This window comes from Nesoenas mayeri, assembly GCF_963082525.1.
Source record: "Nesoenas mayeri genome assembly, chromosome: 23".
NCBI lineage: Eukaryota > Metazoa > Chordata > Aves > Columbiformes > Columbidae > Nesoenas > Nesoenas mayeri.
The window spans coordinates 4,434,662-4,454,735 of NC_137574.1; the positions used below are offsets into that span (position 1 = coordinate 4,434,662).

General features: G+C 44.5%; 1 protein-coding gene across 2 annotated transcripts; it reads left to right on the forward strand.

Annotated features, from left to right (window-relative positions):
- The first annotated feature begins 676 nt into the window (after positions 1-676).
- Positions 677-18,665, forward strand: NUCKS1 (nuclear casein kinase and cyclin dependent kinase substrate 1). Of its 2 annotated transcripts, none has more exons than XM_080358436.1 (8): positions 677-977; positions 7,588-7,637; positions 10,440-10,545; positions 11,582-11,637; positions 11,958-12,110; positions 12,242-12,394; positions 13,252-13,401; positions 14,600-18,665. In XM_080358436.1, exons 1-8 carry the CDS (start codon positions 961-963, stop codon positions 14,797-14,799), a joined length of 885 nt encoding a protein of 294 aa, XP_080214562.1. In that variant the 5' UTR covers positions 677-960; the 3' UTR covers positions 14,800-18,665. The 2 variants fall into 2 exon arrangements, with proteins under 2 accessions (XP_080214562.1, XP_080214563.1); XM_080358437.1 differs by having other exon boundaries at positions 13,255-13,401.
- The last annotated feature ends 1,409 nt before the right edge of the window (positions 18,666-20,074 follow it).

The window sequence follows — 20,074 nt, forward strand, 5'->3', positions numbered from 1 at the left end:
GGCCGGACCCTGAAGCCCACGGGGCTGCGCGGAACCGCGCGGGGCGCAGCGTGGAGCCGGCGGGGCGGGCAGCGGCGGGAGGCGGCGGCGGGGCCGGGGGGTGGCGGGGCCGGGGGTGCGGGCCGGGCCCGGGGCCGCGGGGCCTTCGACGGCCCGGGGGCGGCTGTGAGGCGGCGCGCGCCGCTTCCCCGCGTTTTCCCTCCAAAACCACGCCAGGCCCTTTGAGGCGAATCTGCGGATCGGGCCTCGAGAAGCCTACCGGCCCCCGTGCGCCCCGAGGAAAATACGGGCGGGGTAGCGGCGGTGGCGACGTAAGCCTGGGGAAGCGGGACGGAGCGCCTCAGCGCGGGGAAGTGGCGTGGGGCAGTCGGGAGCCGGTGGCGAATCTGCCGGCAGCGGGGCAGCGCGGCCCGCTCTACCGCTCACAGCAGCTTGAGCGTGTGGGGCGTCCTCGCCTCCCTCCCCTCCCCGCGGGGAGAGTGGGCGGGGTCTGCCCGCCGTGATGGTTCGAACTAGCCAATGGCGTGCGGCGATCCGCCCGCCGCTGCCAATGAACGCGGGAGGAGGTGGTGCCAGCGAGGTAGGCTGCACCGCCCCTCGCTCGCATCCTCTCGGCGGTGCGAACGCGACCATTTTGCGGGGGGGATTGGCGAGCGGAGGCAACCGCGGCGGCGGCGGAGCGGGGACCGGGAGCCGTGACCGGGGGCGGGGGGGCCGCGCGGCCCACGCAGAGGAGCGGGCGTCTCCCGCGGCGGGGCGCGGGCCGGCGGCGGAGGCGCCTGAGGGGGAAAGAGGCGGCTCCGGAGGTGCGGCCTGAGGCGCTGGGCCCAGCGCTCCCGCTCGCTCCGGGGAGGGGACGGGCGACGCCGAGCCCGCACCAGGCGACCGTTTTTTTTCCCCCCCTCCTTCCCCTCAGCGCTGGGCGACGTTCCCCGGGCCGGGCCCGAACCGCCGGGGAAAATGTCCAGGCCTGTCAGGTGAGTCCTTGGCGGAGCGCGGAGGCCCCGCTCCCGCCTCTCCTCCCACCCGCGGCGCCAGCGCTGCCTCGTTCCCTCCCTCCTTCCTCCCCTCCTCCCGGCCCGGCCCCCGGCGGTGCAGGCCCTCCCGCCCGCTCCGCAGCCAGGCCTCGCCGCAGGCCGTGCCCGGAGCAGGGGCAGCCCCAGGCGGGGCGGGCCGGGCCGCGGAGGGGCGGGCCGGGCGGTGCGGGCTCCAGCGGGGGCTCCCGCGGGGCGGCTGCGTGGCCGTGGGGAGCGGAGCGTGCGCGGCGGGGAGGCCGCAGCGTGGGCCGCGTTCTCCTCTATTTCTCATTTTATTTTCCTTACAACTTTTAATATATATATATATATATATATAATTTTTGATTTGGTGGTGTCGGGCGGTGGGTAGCGCAGGGGGGGCGGCCGCGCGTTCCCGCTGAGCGGAGGCCCCGGGGAGCGGCTGCGTGCGGCGGCCCCGCGTTTTGTAACGGGAAAAGTGGCTCTTGGCGATCCGCCGTGACCCGCTGGGCTGGCGGTGCCGTCCAGCCCGGGCCTCTGTCGCAGCCCCTTCCAGGAGAGGGGGGGACACGGTGGGGACAGAACCGCCCGCGTGGGCTGGGGGAGGGGACCCGCCCGCGATCCGTGTGCCCAGCTAGGGTCTGGTGGAGAGGGGCTGTACAGGCGAGTTAAACCACGTTTAGGGGAGGAGTTCGGAGGAGCCGCCCCTTCTGGTGGGAACAGCGCTGAACACACGCCCTTTTCCTCTCGCTGCCTGCGCTCCCAGGGTCAGTTTCCTACTGGTGTTTCCCCCTTTTTCCTCCCCACAGAACAGGGTTGATTTAATGTCACGGGGAGCAGGAAACTGGGGGCTGTTTAGCTAAACGGGCTGTGCTCTCTCCACAGGTCGTGGTGTTTGTGTCTTTAGTTACACAGTGTTGGATCTGGAGCGTGGAGTTGCAGGGAAATCTTAACCATGTTGTTGAACCATGATAACTTTGCAAATCTACGGGGCAGAGAACTTGCCATGTATCTGAAAGTTTATTGAGGGGGAGGAGTGTAGTTTCATTTTTCTCTACAAAGCACTAAGAGTATTAACTTGTAATTTAAATTGTCTTTATAGAAAAGGTAAGAGGCTTCATAAGATATTCTTCAAATGCTCTCAATTTTTTTTTTTATTCTCAAGATACTTTAAGTAACTGGTTGTATTTCAGATAAGCCTGATCTGGAGTGTCGATTCTGAGTATTTTTGTTCTTTGGGAATAATAAATAGGAAATTAATTGTGGCTGTAAAACATATATACATGTATGGATGATAGCCTTTCTATTTAAGTAAAATCTCTAATATGTGAGAGTTTAAAAAAAAAACAATGGAAACTAGAACTACTTTGCTAAGTAGGGGAGTTTGGCACAGTGATTAGTGAAGTAATTGCTTTTTGACCAGTAGCGTATTCCTGCGTGCGAAGGGAAGGGCAAATAAAGCCCCTGAGTTCCAGTCTTAGGGAATCGTCTTGGGTTTAAACAGTGGATTGACAGGTCTGGGTATCCTCTGGTCAGAAGCATCAGGCTTTGGCGTTTTGTAAGTTTTGTTGGCCTCGATGGATTCGTGGTCTGATCTTGAGTGACAGTGACTGTTCTGAAATACAGCGGGGATGTGACTTTGCTGCTCAGGGTGACACTTCAGAGTACGTTCTGCTGGTGATTTACTTGCCAGCACTGGACTCTTGCTGCAGGTGAGGAAAGCGTCTCTTGAGAAATACAGCTTTGAAGGTTTCTGGTATTAAGCATTAGCAACCATTTCTCAAATAATGTTTAAAAGAAAAATCTGTAAAAGGTGGCAGTGTTGTGAAAGATCTGACTAGTGCCCTCCGTTGATAGGCGCTGGTCTACGGGACGATTAAGTGCCGAAGTCCAGCAGGCTGTTAGCAGCAGAAAACCTTTTGGCACGTGTCAGGAAGAGATCTGCTGTCCAGCTGTATTTAGTGTTCCTTTCAGGGGAAAAAGTGCAAATATACATTATATTGCTCTACCAGGTAGTGACTGGAGAACTCTCCTCGTAGATTTAAATCAAACACTTTTAAAATTGTGTAAGGTTTGTTGTGTTGTGTTTTTTTTCTACTGTTGTTCTGGTTTTTTTCTGGATAGCTTATTGTTGGTAATAAGCAAGTCTGGTGAAAGGTTTCTCATGAGAATAAGATTTAGTGTTGGAAAAGTTTTCCTCTGTTCAGTGGTCTTTGAATTAGTTTCTGTCTGCTAGTTTCTAGTGAATAAATAAACACCTAAAGCAAGGAGCTTTAAAATCCAGCATCTTTCCTCAGTTTCTGTTTCACTTGTTGGTAGCAGACTGAGCCTGCTTGTTGAATTAGTTTCTTAAAGTTGTTGAGAAGTAGTAATAATATAATGATGGTGTTAGAAAATGGCAAAAAGTAAAAAGTAAAGGAACCTACAGTTGTTAAACCTGTGTCTTGTGGTGAGCTCTTTTGAAGTGCTGTGAAGAGCATTTGGAGCTGGTGGCTACGCTATTATATCCTTATCTGTTCTGGAATACAAATGAAAGAAAACATTTTGAGCCACTGTTTTTTGTAGAAAACATCCATGAATGTGTTTTAAGTGAGAGTTTTGACTTAAATTTGATGGAGCTTGCTTTTGCTTTTTCCTCACTGATGGCTTTCACTTGCTGCTGCTTTTCTGCAAAGTGAACCTGTGTGAGCAAGTACAGAAATCACAGGGTTTTTTTTCTTTGTCATTTTAAGATTAAAGCCAGTTCTGAATTGATCTATTTCAGGCTTTACATACTGAATTTTTCTTTATTAGTAAGTCTTGAATCCCAGTCTCACATTGGTGCTACAGTGGGTGGTCCTTTGAAATTTTACTTGCAGGAAAAAATATATTTATTAAATATAACTTGTCTTGTTGCCAGTGTTGTACCTGACAATGTAAAGTGTAAATATTGTGATTCTGGAAAGCTTCTCTGGGTAGGAGGGGAGCAACATTTCCTTGGACTGGCATTTAACTTGAGTACTAATGTGTGGTTCTGTCCAGAATAAGATAGAGATGCTTTCCAGATAAAGAAAAAGATACGATTCTCGTTCTGAAAATTTTAAAGAGAAGCAGAGAGCAAGGTACAATAAAAATCAAAATACGAGGAACAACACACAGGTTGTAGAATTGATTTGTGTGTGCTTTGGGGTTTGGTTGGTTGGTTTGTGGTTTTGTTTGGTTTATTTATTTCTTTTTTTTCCCCCCTGCTCTGCATCACAACGTTTCTATATTGCATTTTAAAATCTTCTCAATTGCAGTTAGGTTTAAATGGAGAATGGGCACAAGGCTGCTTAAACTGCTGCTGCATAAACTATTGAATTGTTTTATGGAGTTTCAAGTCATGTGTATCCCTAAAAATTCTGCAGATACTATGAGCAGTGCCTAGTCTTATTGACATTTGGAGTTACACCAAGTCCAGACCCAAACAATGACCCATGTAATTGGGAACCTCTGGTTGGTGAGTCTTGTCTGAGTACAGTTGTGCCAATTTTTCAGTAGACTAACACCATAGTGACCTGTTTTAGGTACAGAACTGTAATTAGGCTTCATTGTTTCAACTCCTGATGCATAATTATAAGTGAATGTTCATTCAGGGCCTAAATCTAGCATTGTGTATTTGTTTTGCACAACAATACCTGTAATATTTCCTCTCTATGTATAACGAGGCACCAAAGGGGTGCTTTTAATGGCAATATTTATTGCTGATATATTGGCCTCCAAGGGGGACTCCATTCCCAAGGGGACTGAGAACCAGAAAGTGAAATGGACCCTCCACCTGTGCCAGAGCTGCACCGAGCAGCCACAGTGAAGTATGGGCCAGAACTTTTGTCACAGTTGCTTAGTTTGAGGGTTATATTGATTAAACCACACCTCAGTAACCATTTAATCCGTCATTCGTTTTACTTGTCATGTTGTATAAGAGGATAGGTCGTTCCTTCTACTGGTAATCACCTGACCTAAACGTTCCTCTTCAGCGCACTGTGAGATCAGTTACTAGCTTTTTGAAAACTCATTCCAGCATTGCTTTTCTGTAGTACATTTTTTATTTATTTTAACTCGGTCTTATCTGTGGATTTTAATGCCTGTGGAAATATCTGGGGATATAAGCATTCCCTTTCAACAAAAACACCTTCTAACTGATGTCAGTTTGTATCCAGACTTGTTGACTTACAAAGACTGAGGGTTTAGGGTCCTCACTAGCTGAAGATGGGGTGTTACTATACAGTCCTTACTCAGTTGTAGAGGCATTTAGTGAGCCTTTTAAATGGTAATACTGTTTTTCATCGTTTCAGTTTGGTAGGCATCGAGTATGGGAGTATTAGTTTGTATTAAATTACTTGGGTATTACTTTGCAAAGTGAGTGCTTCTGATGTAACATGTTGGTGAATTACTAGATGAGTTACTCTTTGTTCCAGAAATATCGGACTGACAGCTGTTACTAAAAACTTCTGTTATCAGGACCTCTCTCAATACCTTTCCTCCCCCAGTTCCTTCTCACGTGCACTTTAAATGTTAAGCTGAATTACTAAGTAAGTTATCTTAAAATTCCGGTGCATATTTTAAACAATATGCATCCCAGATGTTTACTAGATTGTCTTTTTATGCTCTGTCTAACCAAACTTAACAAATAGCTTGTTTTTATGTCTTGTTGCTTGCCTTAACATCTTCCAGTTTTTGCTAGTGGCAAAGAGATACTGTTTGACAAACCCAGCAGTATTTTTTTCTGGCTCTTAATTCCAGTGAGCTTATCTGCTTTGTTTTTATCACCTTGGTGTAATAAAAGATGCAATCTCTCTCTGCAAACTTGTAGTTATTAAGCATTGCACATCAGCGCTGTTGACAACTCCAAAGAAAAACATACGTTGATCTAATTGGGATGAACGATGAATAGAGAGCGAGGAGAATGGCAGATGCAGGAGCAGTTTGTTTGATGTTTCTGCCCTCGTGATCCGCTTCGGTTCTGTTGGGAACACTTGCAAGTTTCTATAATACCTACACTGCTGTTACTGAAGATATTTCCTTCTTTCCTCCACCCTTCCCTTTGCCCTGCAAAATAACATAAAGGAAGCCAAACAGCCTTCTCTCCTGTGCTCTGCCATGTTTTTTTTGATACAAATGTCAGTACTCCTGCTCCCCAGGTAACGAGAGCCCAAATTGTTGTATTTGATTGTAAAGAAGTTGCATTCCTACATTGGTATTTAAGCATATTTGGACGGTGAGTGAGCAGGCCATGCTCCGTAGCACATTGTACTTGGTTCTGCTCATGCGTACTCTGAAGTTTGCATGGGATTCAACCTGTAGAAATCTAATATCTGCTCTCGACTTCCTTTTGTTTCCCTGGTGGTTTTTTTTTGTTCATTTGTTTGGTTAATGGGCTGGGATGGGTTTTTTTGGAGTTTTTCAAGAGGCTGCTGCTGTAAGCTACAAATAGAAGTACAGGAGGGTGATTTATAATTGATTTCAAATGGCTCAACAGCCAGAGTGCAACAGTGACTTTTGGGCTACGTTTCAACTAAACAATCTTATCAGCAATGCATGATATTAATCAAGAAGTGCTGTTGGGTTAGGAGAACTGAATGGGAAACACAGCGGTGCAGGATTTGGAAGGACGTTGCGGTTCCTGCATGGGATGGGACTTGTGTTGGCTTCTCAAGTCTGTGGTGCTGGGTCGGTCACTTCCTCTGCCGCTTGCCTGATTTTTGTAGCTGTAAAAGTGAGTTGATGGGACAATTACTGCAAAATGAGGTTTATCGTTGGCTTGGGATTGTAAAGGTGCTGAGGAAGATGGGTCCGTGCCCAAAAAACATCAATTGTGTGAAATGCAAATCTTCTTCCCTTGGTGTGATTATACATCTGGTTAGAGCATCAAAGGAGCTAATTGAGAAAGCTCCTGATGAAAAATCTTAAAATATTTTAGAAACAGGGAACCATGGGAAAGGAAAAATATCCAGGAGAAGATGTGAGAGCAAGGATGATGACATGGAGCCAGGAGAAGCAGAAATTTAAGAAAAGAGCAGTTAGGAAATGTTTATCTGATTCATGAGCATACTTGTGTACTTGTTTTATACCTGGAATCCTCGCCTTAAATATCACAGCTTTGAGACAGGGCGCTAGGGGAGTCTCTGGCTTAAAGTTCAGGCTGATGCGTTCTTTAAATGTGTCTTTAATTTTGAGGTACAGATAACGCTTTAAAATAGTGCTGTCACCAGTCTAGTTGTAATGATGATAGATGGGGAGTTGTAATGAAAGAACCACGCAGGGTAGGTTAAGATGGCTCTTCCTCACTGCGCTCATGAGCCGTAAGAGAGCTCTGCTTATCAAAAAGCACTTTCATATTCTGATAACATAATGAAGTCTATTACTGTAGCTCTTTAGGAAAATGCTAGAGTGTACTGTGTGTTTATTGCTGACTTCAGAGGTATAGGTGGCTTATTTATGAGTGTCTTCCGTGGATGTTTTGAGGCTACAGATCCTGCCCTGCAAGTGAGGATATGGAACTTCTTGTTACTTGAAGAAAGCTTTTGTATCTCTGAGGCTGAGTTGCTAATATTTCCCCCCTCCTTTTTAACAGGAACAGGAAGGTGGTCGATTACTCCCAGTTTCAGGAATCGGATGATGCTGGTAAATAACTTTTTTCTTAACAACGTAATATTCTTGGGCTAGAGCGGTTCATTTATTGCTCTGCATGTTAATTGTTTTGCTTCTAGTCATATCTTTAAGTTAAATTCTAAGGAGTTTCTGCTCTTCATAGTCTCAGAACTGTTAATAAGTATTTGAAAATATAATGATTTTCATATGTTTTGCATTAAACAAACAATGGTGATAGAAATCCTATTATTTACCGCTTGTATTGTTTTAGGGCCTTGAGGCTGTTGGCAGCAACTGTCTTCTTCCTTGCTCTATGTTATGTACTGTGGCAGAATCTCCATGATGCTACTTTTTTCTACAGTAAAATATGTTTTCCATTTGTTTGAGTGGAGTCTCCTTAATCCCATAATGTTGGGCATTTTTGTGAATTGCATCTAAAAAAAAACCCCGAACCTCTTTGTGTGTTCCATGTGAATTAACAAAATATTTCTGGAAGCCATATGGAAAATGGTTTGTGTTCTTAGAAAACAGACATACTGCTACTGTTTGCTAAGTGGGGTTGCATTGATAATTAATGGAAACAAATATGCATAGTTTTTAATTGCAGTACTGTTACTACGATTGTATAAGATATTGTGTAATAGTTGTAAAAAGTTATACTGTAATCTGCTATATATTGACATACTTCTTCTCATCAAAAGTCAATACAATAGTATCACCCTTGCCAGCCTGCCCCTTAACTTTCACCCATAGACTCTCAACTTGCTCCTCATCCGTGCCTGGACAATACTCAATACATTGTAGTTGCTCTCTCACATAAAGAGCAACTCCACCACCATGCCTGGCTGGCCTGTCTTTCCTGACAAGGACACAGCCATCCATGACCACATTCCAGCCATGTGTGCTGTCCCACCATGTCTCTGTAATTGCCACCAGGTCCTAATCTCCTGCCCTAACACAGGTTTCTAACTCCTGCTTATTCCCCGTGCTGCACGCATTGGTGTGCAGGCATTTCAGAGAGTGAGCTGAGCACTCTGATTTCACCCCAGGGGTGTGGGAGGCCTCCCAGCCTTCATCAACTCTAGAGTGATGCCCTACTGATGCAAGCCCAGCTACCACCCCATCTCCTTTTGAGTCTAGTTTAAAGCTCTCCAAATGAGTCCTGCTAATTCCTGTCCCAGCATCCTTTTGCCCCTGTGAGATAAACCTTTCCCACGTATCACTGTTTGGACTCGTGTCTTGTAAAGCCAGCCGTTACTGAAGAACCCAAAGCCCTGCTGTAGCACCAGTCCTGTAGCCAGTTGTTTAGGGACTGAATTTTTCTATTCCCTCCCATATCATCACTCAAAACTGGAAGGAGGGAAGAGAAAATCACTCGAGCCCCAGACTCTTTTACCATCTGTCCCAAGGCCTTTAAGTCTTTTTTCATTCCCATCGGACTGCGGGATGCAGCTTCCTCCCCATATGTCTGGAAGATCAGCAGTGGGTAGTAGTCTGTTGGGTGCACCAGGTTGGGAAGTGTCCTGGTGATGTCCCTGATCTGGGCCCCAGGTAGACTGCACACTTCCCTACGATGAGGGTCAACTCTGCAGATTGGGCCCTCCGTCCCTCTCAGACAGGAATTGCCTACTATAATTACCCTTCTTTCTTTCTTTCTTATCTGAGGCGGTCTTGAGGCATGGGGTCAAATGCCTCTTTCTGTGTGACCTCGTATGTGGGCCTTGTACCACATCCTCACCTACCTCCTCTTCAAGATCCAGGGCCACAAACCTATTACGGAGGGGCACTTGGGGAAGCAAAGCAGGTAGGGAGGGGGGTTGCCCACAGCCCCAAACTGGAACTAGCTTCCAGCCCTCATCATCTTTTCTGTCCCCTACCTCTGCCCGACATTGATAGGGCAGGGGTTGTCTCAGGTCCTCTCCCTCTGCCCGACAGGGTGAGGGGTTCATCACCTTTTGGGGTATCCCCCTGGAGCCTCTCTGAGTGGCATGCCAGGGAGTTACTCCACCAGTCGATTTCCTTTTCACATTCCCTGATGGTCCTCAGCATCTCAATCTCCTCCTTAAGCTTTGCAACCTTGTAGAGCAGATCTTGCACCTGCTCACACCTCACACAGGTGGGATGCTGCCATCGTCATCCAGCAGCAGCAGGCTCTGGCACTCCCTGCAGCCAGAAACCTGAACAGCCACAGTTCGGGGCAGACAGTCTGAATTGCTATAGTCTTCTTCAGACAAGCTTTCTTTCTGGTCGAGACCATGGTCGGCAACAGTATGAGACATGGCAATAGGTGACAGAGTCTAACTAGCAAAAGGTGACAACCTCTGCACCCTGGTTCATGAGTTACCACACCCGCTGCTGCAGCTAAAAAGCTTCTCTGTACCTCGAAGATTTCGCATAATCGGGACCTGCCAAGCTGCTCCGATCAGCTGATCTCAGGAAATGAGTGAATAAGTAAATAAGGTGTTTGTTAGAAGCATGTAGGATATGTATGGATGTTAACTTTTAATAGGTTTACATAATAAGTCTGTTTCTGACTAGCTGTAAAATTAAGATACTGTGTCCTCCTCTGAGGCTTTCTATGTTTCCGAATACTCCTGTGCCAGACTTGATTGTGTGCGGCATTTTTCTTGTGGTGTTGGCAGAAGAAAAGATAAATCACTAGTTTGACAGGACTTTGCTTCTATAAAGTTTTGTTTGAAGCTTTGTGATCTTTTTCTTTTTTGAAGGGCTTCTTTTTGATGTGCATGAAATGGTCAGTTTAAGTTATAGCTGAGGAAGTCAGTTTGCTGGGAACTAGGAGTTTGATTCAAAACCATTTTGTACTGTCCCGTCCAGATGAAGATTATGGAAGAGATTCAGGTCCCCCATCCAAGAAAATCCGCTCATCTCCCCGGGAGGCTAAAAATAAGAGGCGATCTGGGAAGAATTCTCAGGAGGACAGGTAAAAGAAGCGCTTCATCTGTTACGAACGTGTCTCCAAAGCTTGTCCTGTGTGTGGGGAGCAGTATCTTCTAAGAGGAACGATTGTAAGTGGAATTCAAGGTGTACAGTGTAAGGTAGAGAGCTCTGGGTCACAAAGCTTGCATAACCAGCTCAGACATTGAGGGGGTTCTTTCTTATTTGAGTAGACAGAGAAATCATGTGTAAAGTACTTGTCACTAGTACTTAGTTATTAAAATAGCTTTCCAGAGCTAGACAGTTGGAATGGGAGGGAATATGATCAGAGTTACAAAAATTGGCAACTAATGCAATTATCCAGGTAGGTTAGTGGCGAGATGCGTTTCATCCGTGGGTTTTCTCGTATGCTCAGAGCATTCCTGTGGTTAAAGATGGAATGGGAGGTACAGTGGCAGGTAGGAGCAGGGGCTATTTCTTAGTGTTGTGGTTCTTTGTTTCCCAGTTCCTGTTTTGTCTAATTCAGAAACAAAGTAACTTGTTTTGACAACCAGATTGTGTGAAATGCCCTATTGAATAGGGAAAGTCTGCCTTGTAGAGTCTTCCTTTCTACAAAAAGTATGGTCAGCACATGGTTGCCTCAATACCTGTTAAATCAATTGACTACTTTAATGACATAAAGATAAGTGATGACCAAAATCTATTCAGAATGAAACGTTATTCCAGTTGTAGGCTCAGCCCATGCATTAGCTAATAAATATTCAAAATTCTAATTGTAAAATGGAAGACATCAGGATTATTGGTAGGTTTCAGAATGAAGTGCGTGATTCATATCAACCTTATTATTTCCTGGCTGGTTTACTTGACTCAGTGTAAGTTTGTGTGTGATTCAGAGTTTGAACATTATCTTTCTGACCATGATAACTACGTATACAGCTGAGTAATCCTGAAGTATAATGTGCTAACGTCCAGAAAAAGTGCATATTCCCAGCCTAGAGTTCAGTTTGCTTTATGAACATTGATCTTTTCCATATAGCAGAGACTGAAATCACCGTTAAACCGTGTCTTTCTCTCCTTTTCAGTGAGGATTCAGAAGAAAAAGATGTGAAGACTAAGAAAGATGATTCACACTCAGCAGGTAACTACATAGTGTGTCTTCAAAGTAAAGGCCAGTTTGTAAGAGTTACAGGAGTAGGATTTGACATAGGAAAGAAATTGTTCTGACTACAGAAACACGCACTTTTCTGCTACATTTATCTCAAGGTGGATGCTGCCTCTACTGCTCTTACTTCCTGCCCTGATTTGGGATAGCAAATGTATTCTTTTTGTGTATAATATGATACTGCTATAAAGTTGGTCTTCACAGCTAGATAAATGAATGTTAAGCTCTTCCTTGTAGTTCTCATCCATATTTCAGAATGATACAAGAAACTTCACATTCTTACCTATTCTTTGCAGATGAAGATTTTGGCAGTGAAGATGATGACTTAGGAGCAGATGATGGCAAAGCTGACAGTGACTATGAGAGCTCTCAAAAAAGCAAAAAAGGCAAAAAGGCCAAACCAGACAAGAATAAGAGAGCAGCCTCCAAATCCAGGAAAAGGCCTGCAGGTAAAAAAATAAAGTGTGCTGATTAACTTTCTCATTAATGGCTTGACCTTTGTCTTGCCTGCGTGCGACCTCAGGACACTTAGGTGGGCTGTATTTGTGTCTTCATTACAACTTGGTGACTTTTGCTGCAGAGGACAGTGAGGACGAGAAAGAAGACCACAAAAATGTGCGTCAGCAACGACAGGCAGCGTCCAAAGCAGCTTCGAAACAACGAGAGATGCTTATGGATGATGTGGGTAGTGAGGAGGAAGAGCAAGAGGATGATGAGGCACAGTTCCAGGAGAGTGAGTAAATGGGATTGTAAAAAGTTGGGTAAATTATTTAATGCTGCGTATCTGTCCAACAGACCCAGCTTACATTTTTCACATCTAGAATTATTTGAAGTTTGCAGCAAAGATGTGTGGCTTTATAAGTAGCCCTAGAGGATTCTTGTAAAGTTCTTAATGCTTTTTGCTGTCTCTTACTATCGCATTGGTTTTGAGGCACTGATTCTGCTGTCATGTGATGTAAAAGTACTTTATCCTTGGTTGACCAAAGTAGGGTCGTTTGTTTCATAAGAAGAGATGGGTGGGCGTTTATTATAGACCAGCAGATAAGGGTGAGGAAGTTGATGAGTCCTCTACAAACAGCTGAGAGCAGCCTTACAATCAAAGGCCCTGGTTGTGGTGGGGATTTGAACTTCCCTGATGTTTGCTGGAAGGACGACTCGGCCGCAGCCACAGTCCAGGAAGTTCCTCCAGTGCCTTGACGAGAACTTTGTGATGCAAAGGGTGGAGGAGCCGACTAGAAGAGGTGCGCTGCTGGACCTCATCCGCACTAACAAGGAGAGTCTGGTTGAAGCGGTAAAGTTTGAGGGCTGCCTTGGTTGCAGCGGCCACGAGATGGTGGAGCTCAGGATCTCATGTGGCAGGAGCAGGATAGCAAGCAGAATTGCAACCCTGGATTTCAGCAGGGCAAACTTTGGCCTTTTCAGGCAATTGCTGGGGGAAATCCCATGGGCAAGGCTGCTTGAAGGTAAAGGGGCCCAAGAGAGTTGGTTAGTGTTCAGGGACTGTTTCTACTGGGCACAAGATCAGAGCATCCCGACACGTAGGAAGTCAAGGAAGGGAGCCAGGAGACTTAAATTGCTTTGTGCTTTCAGCAGATTCAGGAAGCGATGAAGACTTCCTCATGGAAGATGACGATGATAGTGACTATGGCAGTTCAAAAAAGAAAAATAAAAAGGTCTCCAAGAAATCCAAGCCAGAGAGGAAAGAAAAGAAAATGCCCAAGCCCAGGCTAAAGGCTACAGGTGAGTCTATGCAAATAAAGTTATGCAGTTTGTTTTAGAAGCTGGTATTTTCTTTTTCTACTGTAGAAGACTTGGTGGAAATCTCAGGAGTTAGTAGGTATCCACATAGCCTAATTCATGAAACTTGCCATGATTTCAAGCAGTGCTATGGAATAATAAGGTGGTTTTAATTCTTAATTAAGAGATGGAGTTGATATCTGTCTCATCGGCACAAAGTGCATAGATTGCAAAACCTGCCCTATTGAGATGCTGTGGTCTGACTTTCTGTGTTGTGGCCAAATAATGTAATTTGGGGCTTTGATTTGAGCTCGTGGACTCTGTGCTGTTTCCAGGGTAGAAGAATGCGGAGAAACAAGAACAAAAGGAAAATTTGCTGCGTTTCTGCAGGAAATCTAAAATCGTAATAGCAACATATGTGCTGGTTTGACAAGAGGGTGATTATGTTAGTTTATGATATCATATCCAGCAATTATTTAGGACTTGCGATTACATGTATTTAAAATCTTAATAACTAACTTTCAGTCCAACTGAACTAATACAGAGTGCAAAACCCACCGTGTGTGGTATAGATAGTTGGTTAGTGTTAAGGGACTGTTTCTACAGGGCACAAGATCAGAGCATCCCGACACGTAGGAAGTCAAGGATGGGAGCCAGGAGACCTGCGCAGTTAAACAGGGAACTGCTGGGTATGCTCAAGTGGAAGAGGAGAGCGTGGAGGAGACTGAGGGGTGACCTCATTAATGCTTACAGATATATAAAGAGTGAGTGTCAGGAGGATGGAGCCAGGCTCTTCTGAGTGACAACCAGTGATAGGACAAGGGGTAATGGGTACAAACTGGAACACAGGAGGTTCCACTTAAATATGAGAAGAAACTTGTTTGGGGTGAGGGTGGCAGAGCCTGGCCCAGGCTGCCCAGGGGGGTTGTGGAGTCTCCTTCTGTGCAGACATTCCAACCCGCCTGGACACCTTCCTGTGTAACCTCCTCTGGGTGTTCCTGCTCCATGGGGGGATTGCACTGGATGAGCTTTCCAGGTCCCTTGCAACCCCTGACATTCTGGGATTCTGCGTGGTTCTGTGATAGTCAAAGCCAAATGAAACCTGCTACTGAAATGCCATGTAAATCCTGTTTGTTTAAAGCCAAATGACTTTTTATGTCTTTGCTGATCACAACTTTAAAAAACTTTTTCTTCCTTTCAGTGACTCCCAGTCCAGTGAAAGGCAAAGGGAAGGCAGGGCGCCCCACAGCTTCCAAGCCAACAAAAGAAAAGACCCCGTCCCCCAAAGAAGAGGATGAAGAGCCTGAAAGTCCTCCAGAAAAGAAAAAATCAGCCAGCCCTCCACCAGAGAAATCGGGGGATGAGGGATCTGAAGATGAAGCACCCTCTGGTGAAGATTAAATGGCAGTTGAGGAAATCTTTGTTTAAAAAAAAAGAGAAAAAAAAAAAAGAAAAAAAAAGAAAAAAAAAAAAAGGAAAAGTAAACATACTTAGGGGTAGAACACGGTTTTGGCTGTGGCTTGACTCATGGGCTTTGAATGCTGTCTTTACTTTCAGCTGTTTAATACAGTGTATCCTTTTTTTAATAAGAGGAAACCCTTATACAGTCATATTTTGAAGTCAATGTTCTCTGTTGGCCATTCCGTTCTCCCTCCCCCACCAAATCTGAAAGCCATTCAAGACAAATTAACAGACCATTAAAGATATATTTTTTTCAAGGGATAATGCAGTTGCGAAGCAATAAGGTTTAAGACTGATATGTGGAAACCATACTTACAAATCATTAATTAGCATAGATTTCTCAGTGTTGGTAAGAGTTCTGCATTTGAATAGGTTGCGAGCTCATTTGTCTTTGGATAGAATGCTGTTCTGCTTTAGGCACGTCGCAGTTCATTCTATACAGATTCAGATACACAACCTACAAGCTTCTCCCATCCGTTAACTTTATTTCTTCCAAAGTCGGCTATAGATGGGCAGAATAGGGAGCAGAAATCAAAAACAACTTTTCAAACGGTGGTTTCCATTTGGTATTGTGGAAAATGCCTTTGAAACTTTCCCAAGAAAAAAAAAAAAAGAATGAACGGGTTAGTATAAAATGTAATTCTTCAGCTTTTGGGGTGAGGGATGTCCTTTTATAAATGTGAAGCAAAGGATTCCTGTAATGCTCTGGTCAGTCTCGGATCCCATGAGTCACGCTTAAGTGTTTCTCTTCTCTCCCTCGGTCTGTGCTCAGAAAGGCTCCGTGGCCTCTCGGCCTCCGCGGTCCCAGCGCTGAGGAACGTCACCCCGAGACCACTTCCGTTAATCATCCTCCCATCTCACATGGCGGGGGTTCTGCTCCCGCATCCGCGGCTCTGCCTCTCATTTTTGGGCCATCGTTCTGCTCCCTGAGCCTGAGAAGTGCTGAGTGGGGAACAGCGGTAAAGGGTGACGCTGGGAGGAGGCGCAGTTTGGAAGCGGCGTAGCAGGGCTGTCATTTTAGAATAGAAAAGCAGGATATCCCTGAAAATGCAAGACACCAGAGATATGCATGGTGGCATTTTAATGTGTTTTTATCAAAGCAGCCATATCCTTTTTTTTAAACTTTAAGATACACAAGCCTTGCTTTTCAAACCCTAATACAGAGGTTGCTGCCATATTTCTTAGTGGAAATATTGAAAACTGGACCTGCCATTTTTCTTTTTCTTTTCTCCTTAAACCCTTTGTGCTTTCTGTATGTTGCTCACGGTTGTTTTATAGCTTGCAAACTTCGCATTTTTTTTTTTGATCACAGAACTACACATTTTGTAACCAGCCTCTCGAAGGTAACATAAGGCAGCTAATTAGGTGGTGCACATGCTACCAGATCTCTAATCCTGTTTGGATTTCAAGAGCTTTAGATACGATACACTAATATGACCAGGAAGGACACTTGGCTGAGTGACACAGGGAGCTTGAGGATGTTGAGCACAGTGTGGAGCCTAAAATGTGGAACAGAATATTCATATAACAGCCGAGTGATTGTCTTGTGTGATTCATAGCCATGGATTTTATTGAGGCTGGTAAATTACCTTGGCTTATAAAAATTCAAGTTCTCTAACATTCTTTACTCTAATGAAACTACTGTTGCCGTTACAATAAAGATGATCGGTGTTTCCATTGTAAATCTTTTTATTTTTAAAGTGGTTTAATTTTGCAGAACAGCTTAAGGCTGGAGTGAAGTTCTCAGAGTTGTTGAGAAAGAAGCAAATGTCGTCCCCTCTCCTCTCCCACAGCTCTTCCCACCTTCCCCCTGTGGGAGAGCAGAGTCTCTTGCATCCCCTCCAGAGCTTCTTGGGTAACATCGCAAAAGAAACGGCCACGTTCTAACAAACTAAAGTTAAGGCTGTGAAAAAATCTATTCCTGTTGTTCTCAGTGCAGCTTTTGGGCTGGATTATTTCATGCCTGGCAATTTTGGCCCTTGATCTTACAAACCGGTTCTGCTTTCTCACGTGTTCATCTCTCGTGGCTGTGACAGGCTGCATAATGCTTATCTGGGAGTTTGTCACAACCCAAACACTATGTACATCCTCTGCTACTTCTGGGATTTTGTAACTTTTTCTATATTTTACTGTTTTGCTGATTTGTGCAAACACTAAGTCCTAACGGTCTCTTGGTGACTCTTAGAAGTGGCACAGTTTACATTTTTACAGATAGAAGAAAATTGTGAAGCTTAATACATTTTTTTTTTAGTACACATTTTTCAGTAATATCAGGCTTAACATTTTAAAACGTCTTTTTAAATTAATTTGTATTAAGCATTCTGATTTCTTGAAGGAAAGCTGTAAAAATGCCTTTCTTTGGGAGCATGAATAGTTCTTCATGGAGCAGAAAGTTTCAGGCGCAGAAGAAGGCTTTGAAAAGATTGTCTCCTGTTACACAGCTGTAGCTTTGGATCCTTTTCAGAGAGGTAAATTGATTTATTCCAAAGTTCAGTTCATCTAGTGCTCTGGTCTTAATGTTAGTTCATAAGCAACTTCAGTTATATATCCTGTTTCAGAATGCACACCGCCACGTTCCTTTTCGCAGTTACATGCCAGTAGTTAATTGAACTGGCCGCAAGGCTTGAGCGGTTAAAAATCTTCAATTTCAGTTGGAAATCCACTCTAAAGATGATTTACTTCAGTTTCTGTTTGATCAGCCTGAGAAAGCCAAACAGGTCGAGCTAACCAGGTTTCAGAATGGACTGTGGGTGAGAGCAAGACTTAGCAAGGAGCTTTTAATTTAGTTTTAACTTCATCGGAGCAGCAGAGCGCGGGGAGAGGAGCAGCACAGCCCGGGGGACCGTGCTGGGGACAATTTGGGAGCACATGGGCTCCTGTGCCACCACATGGCTCCGTCCCCAGGTGCTGAACCACCAGGGCAGTGGCAAAAGATGCACTTGAATTCCTTTTTTTCTTTTTATTTTTCTTTTTTTTTAATCTTTTAACCCTTCCTCTGGTGATGGTCACAAAGGTACAATAGTCACTGAGGCACCCAGGTTAAGGAGGGAGGGAAGTAAAACTGTATCATGCTGGAAGCTTTTTGAGCTGTAGAAACTGGTGCTTTGCTTTATGTAATTTGTTTGTGAAGTGTTTATTTTTATAACAGATCATATTGTTGAACACATGGTTCTTAAAAACTACAAACTGATCCATGAGTTGAACAGCTGAGAAGTGGATGTTCATCTGTTGGGGGAGGCAGGATATGGAAATGTAAGCAGATGGATGTTTAAAGGGACACTGTCACAAAATAGTTGCTGGCGTATAGGATTTGTTAGGTTGGGGGGGGGTGGGGTGTCACATCTATATGTGGAAATTATATATTCTATATGTATATGATCAAACGGAAAACTTTCCCGGAGCTTTGAATATTTTTCCTATGGTTTGAGGAGGTTTAAATACAAGTTCTGCTCATGAAACTAGGAAGCAAAACGAATTATTCTGTTCTTACTGTCCAAGGTGAGCTCAGAAAGGTGACAGGTGTCCTTTCGAGACCTCCCCAAACCGCGTGTATCCTCCTTTTAGACTTCACTAGGTGACTGGCATTTGAATGTGTTTCCATTGACCTCTTTCTATTCAAAACAAACCACGATATTTCCAAGTCTAGCGGAGTTCTCGCCATGTGCTGACTCTGGTTTCAACCACTAGTGGAAGGACTCTCTAGACTCTGTGCCCCCCTCCCCGCAGTGAATCCTGCGGGTCCATCGGCTGGAGCATGCTCAGTGTGACTGCAAAACACACCGTTGTGCATATGCTTTGTATATTGGGGCAAGGGTTTTTTATATATATATTTTGGGAGGGGGAGTGGGTGGGAATGGAGAAATAACTCAATCAGCTTAAGCCAGAATAATGTGTGTAAAAGCCCCCTGAAGTATTTTGTGTGTGAGTGCGCGGGTGTGAGTGCGCGCATGGGAGTGTCTGACATCTGATTCCCTTTGTGTTCTGAAGATTTGTGAGTTATATTTCTTTTTTTTTTTTTTTTTTTCTGCAGAAGCAATTGTTAACAAACAAAAAACAAATTGTAAATAAGAGCTACATAATTTTTGTTTAACCGTGAACATCATGTCACAGCAAACCCTGAATAATCGCTTTGAAGGTAGAGGAGGAGACTCCAGGTAGGGCCTTGGGGCCTTTGGCTATCAGCAAGGCATCGTTATAATGGTATGCAACGAATCTTTGTCTTGAGTATTTGCAATCCCCTGTTGAGCTTTTCTACAAATCAGGCTTTTTGCAGTTCCCCTTCCCATTCCTTTAGTTATTTTTATTTGGTTTGAATCTCAAGAGCAGACAGAAAAAGGAGCGGCTGCACCCGGTGTGGTCAGGGGGTGTGTGCAGACCGGACCCCGTACGGTTGGCGACTCTTGCAATACCAAGATCTGCCACATGGTACTAGGAGTTAAGTCTGAATGTAACATTGTTTTATTTAAAATAAAAAACAACACTTTTTTTTTTTAAGGAGTTGAAGTGAACATGACTGTTGACCATGTTCGTGAATTTATAGATGCAACATTCATTGGTAGAATTGTGTGATGGTCTTTTGTGCTACTTAATTTTACATATTCCAGTCTCTGTATGTACCTGCAAAGAAAGAAAAAATAACAAAACCCTGCTTTGCTTTTATGGAAGGGTTCCCAGGACTGCATACCTGCTCCTGAGCTCTGTTTTAAGTATGTGTATCCTTCGCTTGTATTTTGTATTAAAAGAAAACACAAGGAAAAAGAACCCTTTATTGTTCAGCATGTTGGAATTGTGTCCCCTCTTTTATTTTTCTCCTTTTTGGAATATATTAAGCAACTCATTCTTCTGTATCTTTTATTTTCTTTTGTAAACTTTTTGGTTTTGTTTAAAAATGGCTTTATAAAAGGGCTTTTATAACCCATAAACGTGACTTGTGTAGTTTTTCTGCTGTTTCAAGGTATTACTCTGCGGTCGCTTTTTGTTTTGTGCATGTGAGATGTGAAAACGTGTTCATCTTGGATGCTGATGGATTCATTTTGTTGCAGAGTTCGGCCTTTGCCTGACGAGGGTAAATCAGGTTTTGGCCAGAACAGTTTGGCAAGTGTGACCTTCCTGTTACTACCTGTGCGTTGGGGGGGAAAAACTAAACAATTAAGTCATATTGCCTACAGAGATCACAGTCATCGGTTTCATAGGCCCTTCTCTGAGGTTTTTCGAG

What these genes read in the sequence shown, in the direction of transcription:
- NUCKS1 (XM_080358436.1), top strand. An exon ending in TCAGGAATCGGATGATGCTG is followed by an intron (nt 7,638 to 10,439) that starts GTAAATAACTTT and finishes TGTCCCGTCCAG; the next exon opens with ATGAAGATTATGGAAGAGAT. An exon ending in AAGAATTCTCAGGAGGACAG is followed by an intron (nt 10,546 to 11,581) that starts GTAAAAGAAGCG and finishes TCTCCTTTTCAG; the next exon opens with TGAGGATTCAGAAGAAAAAG.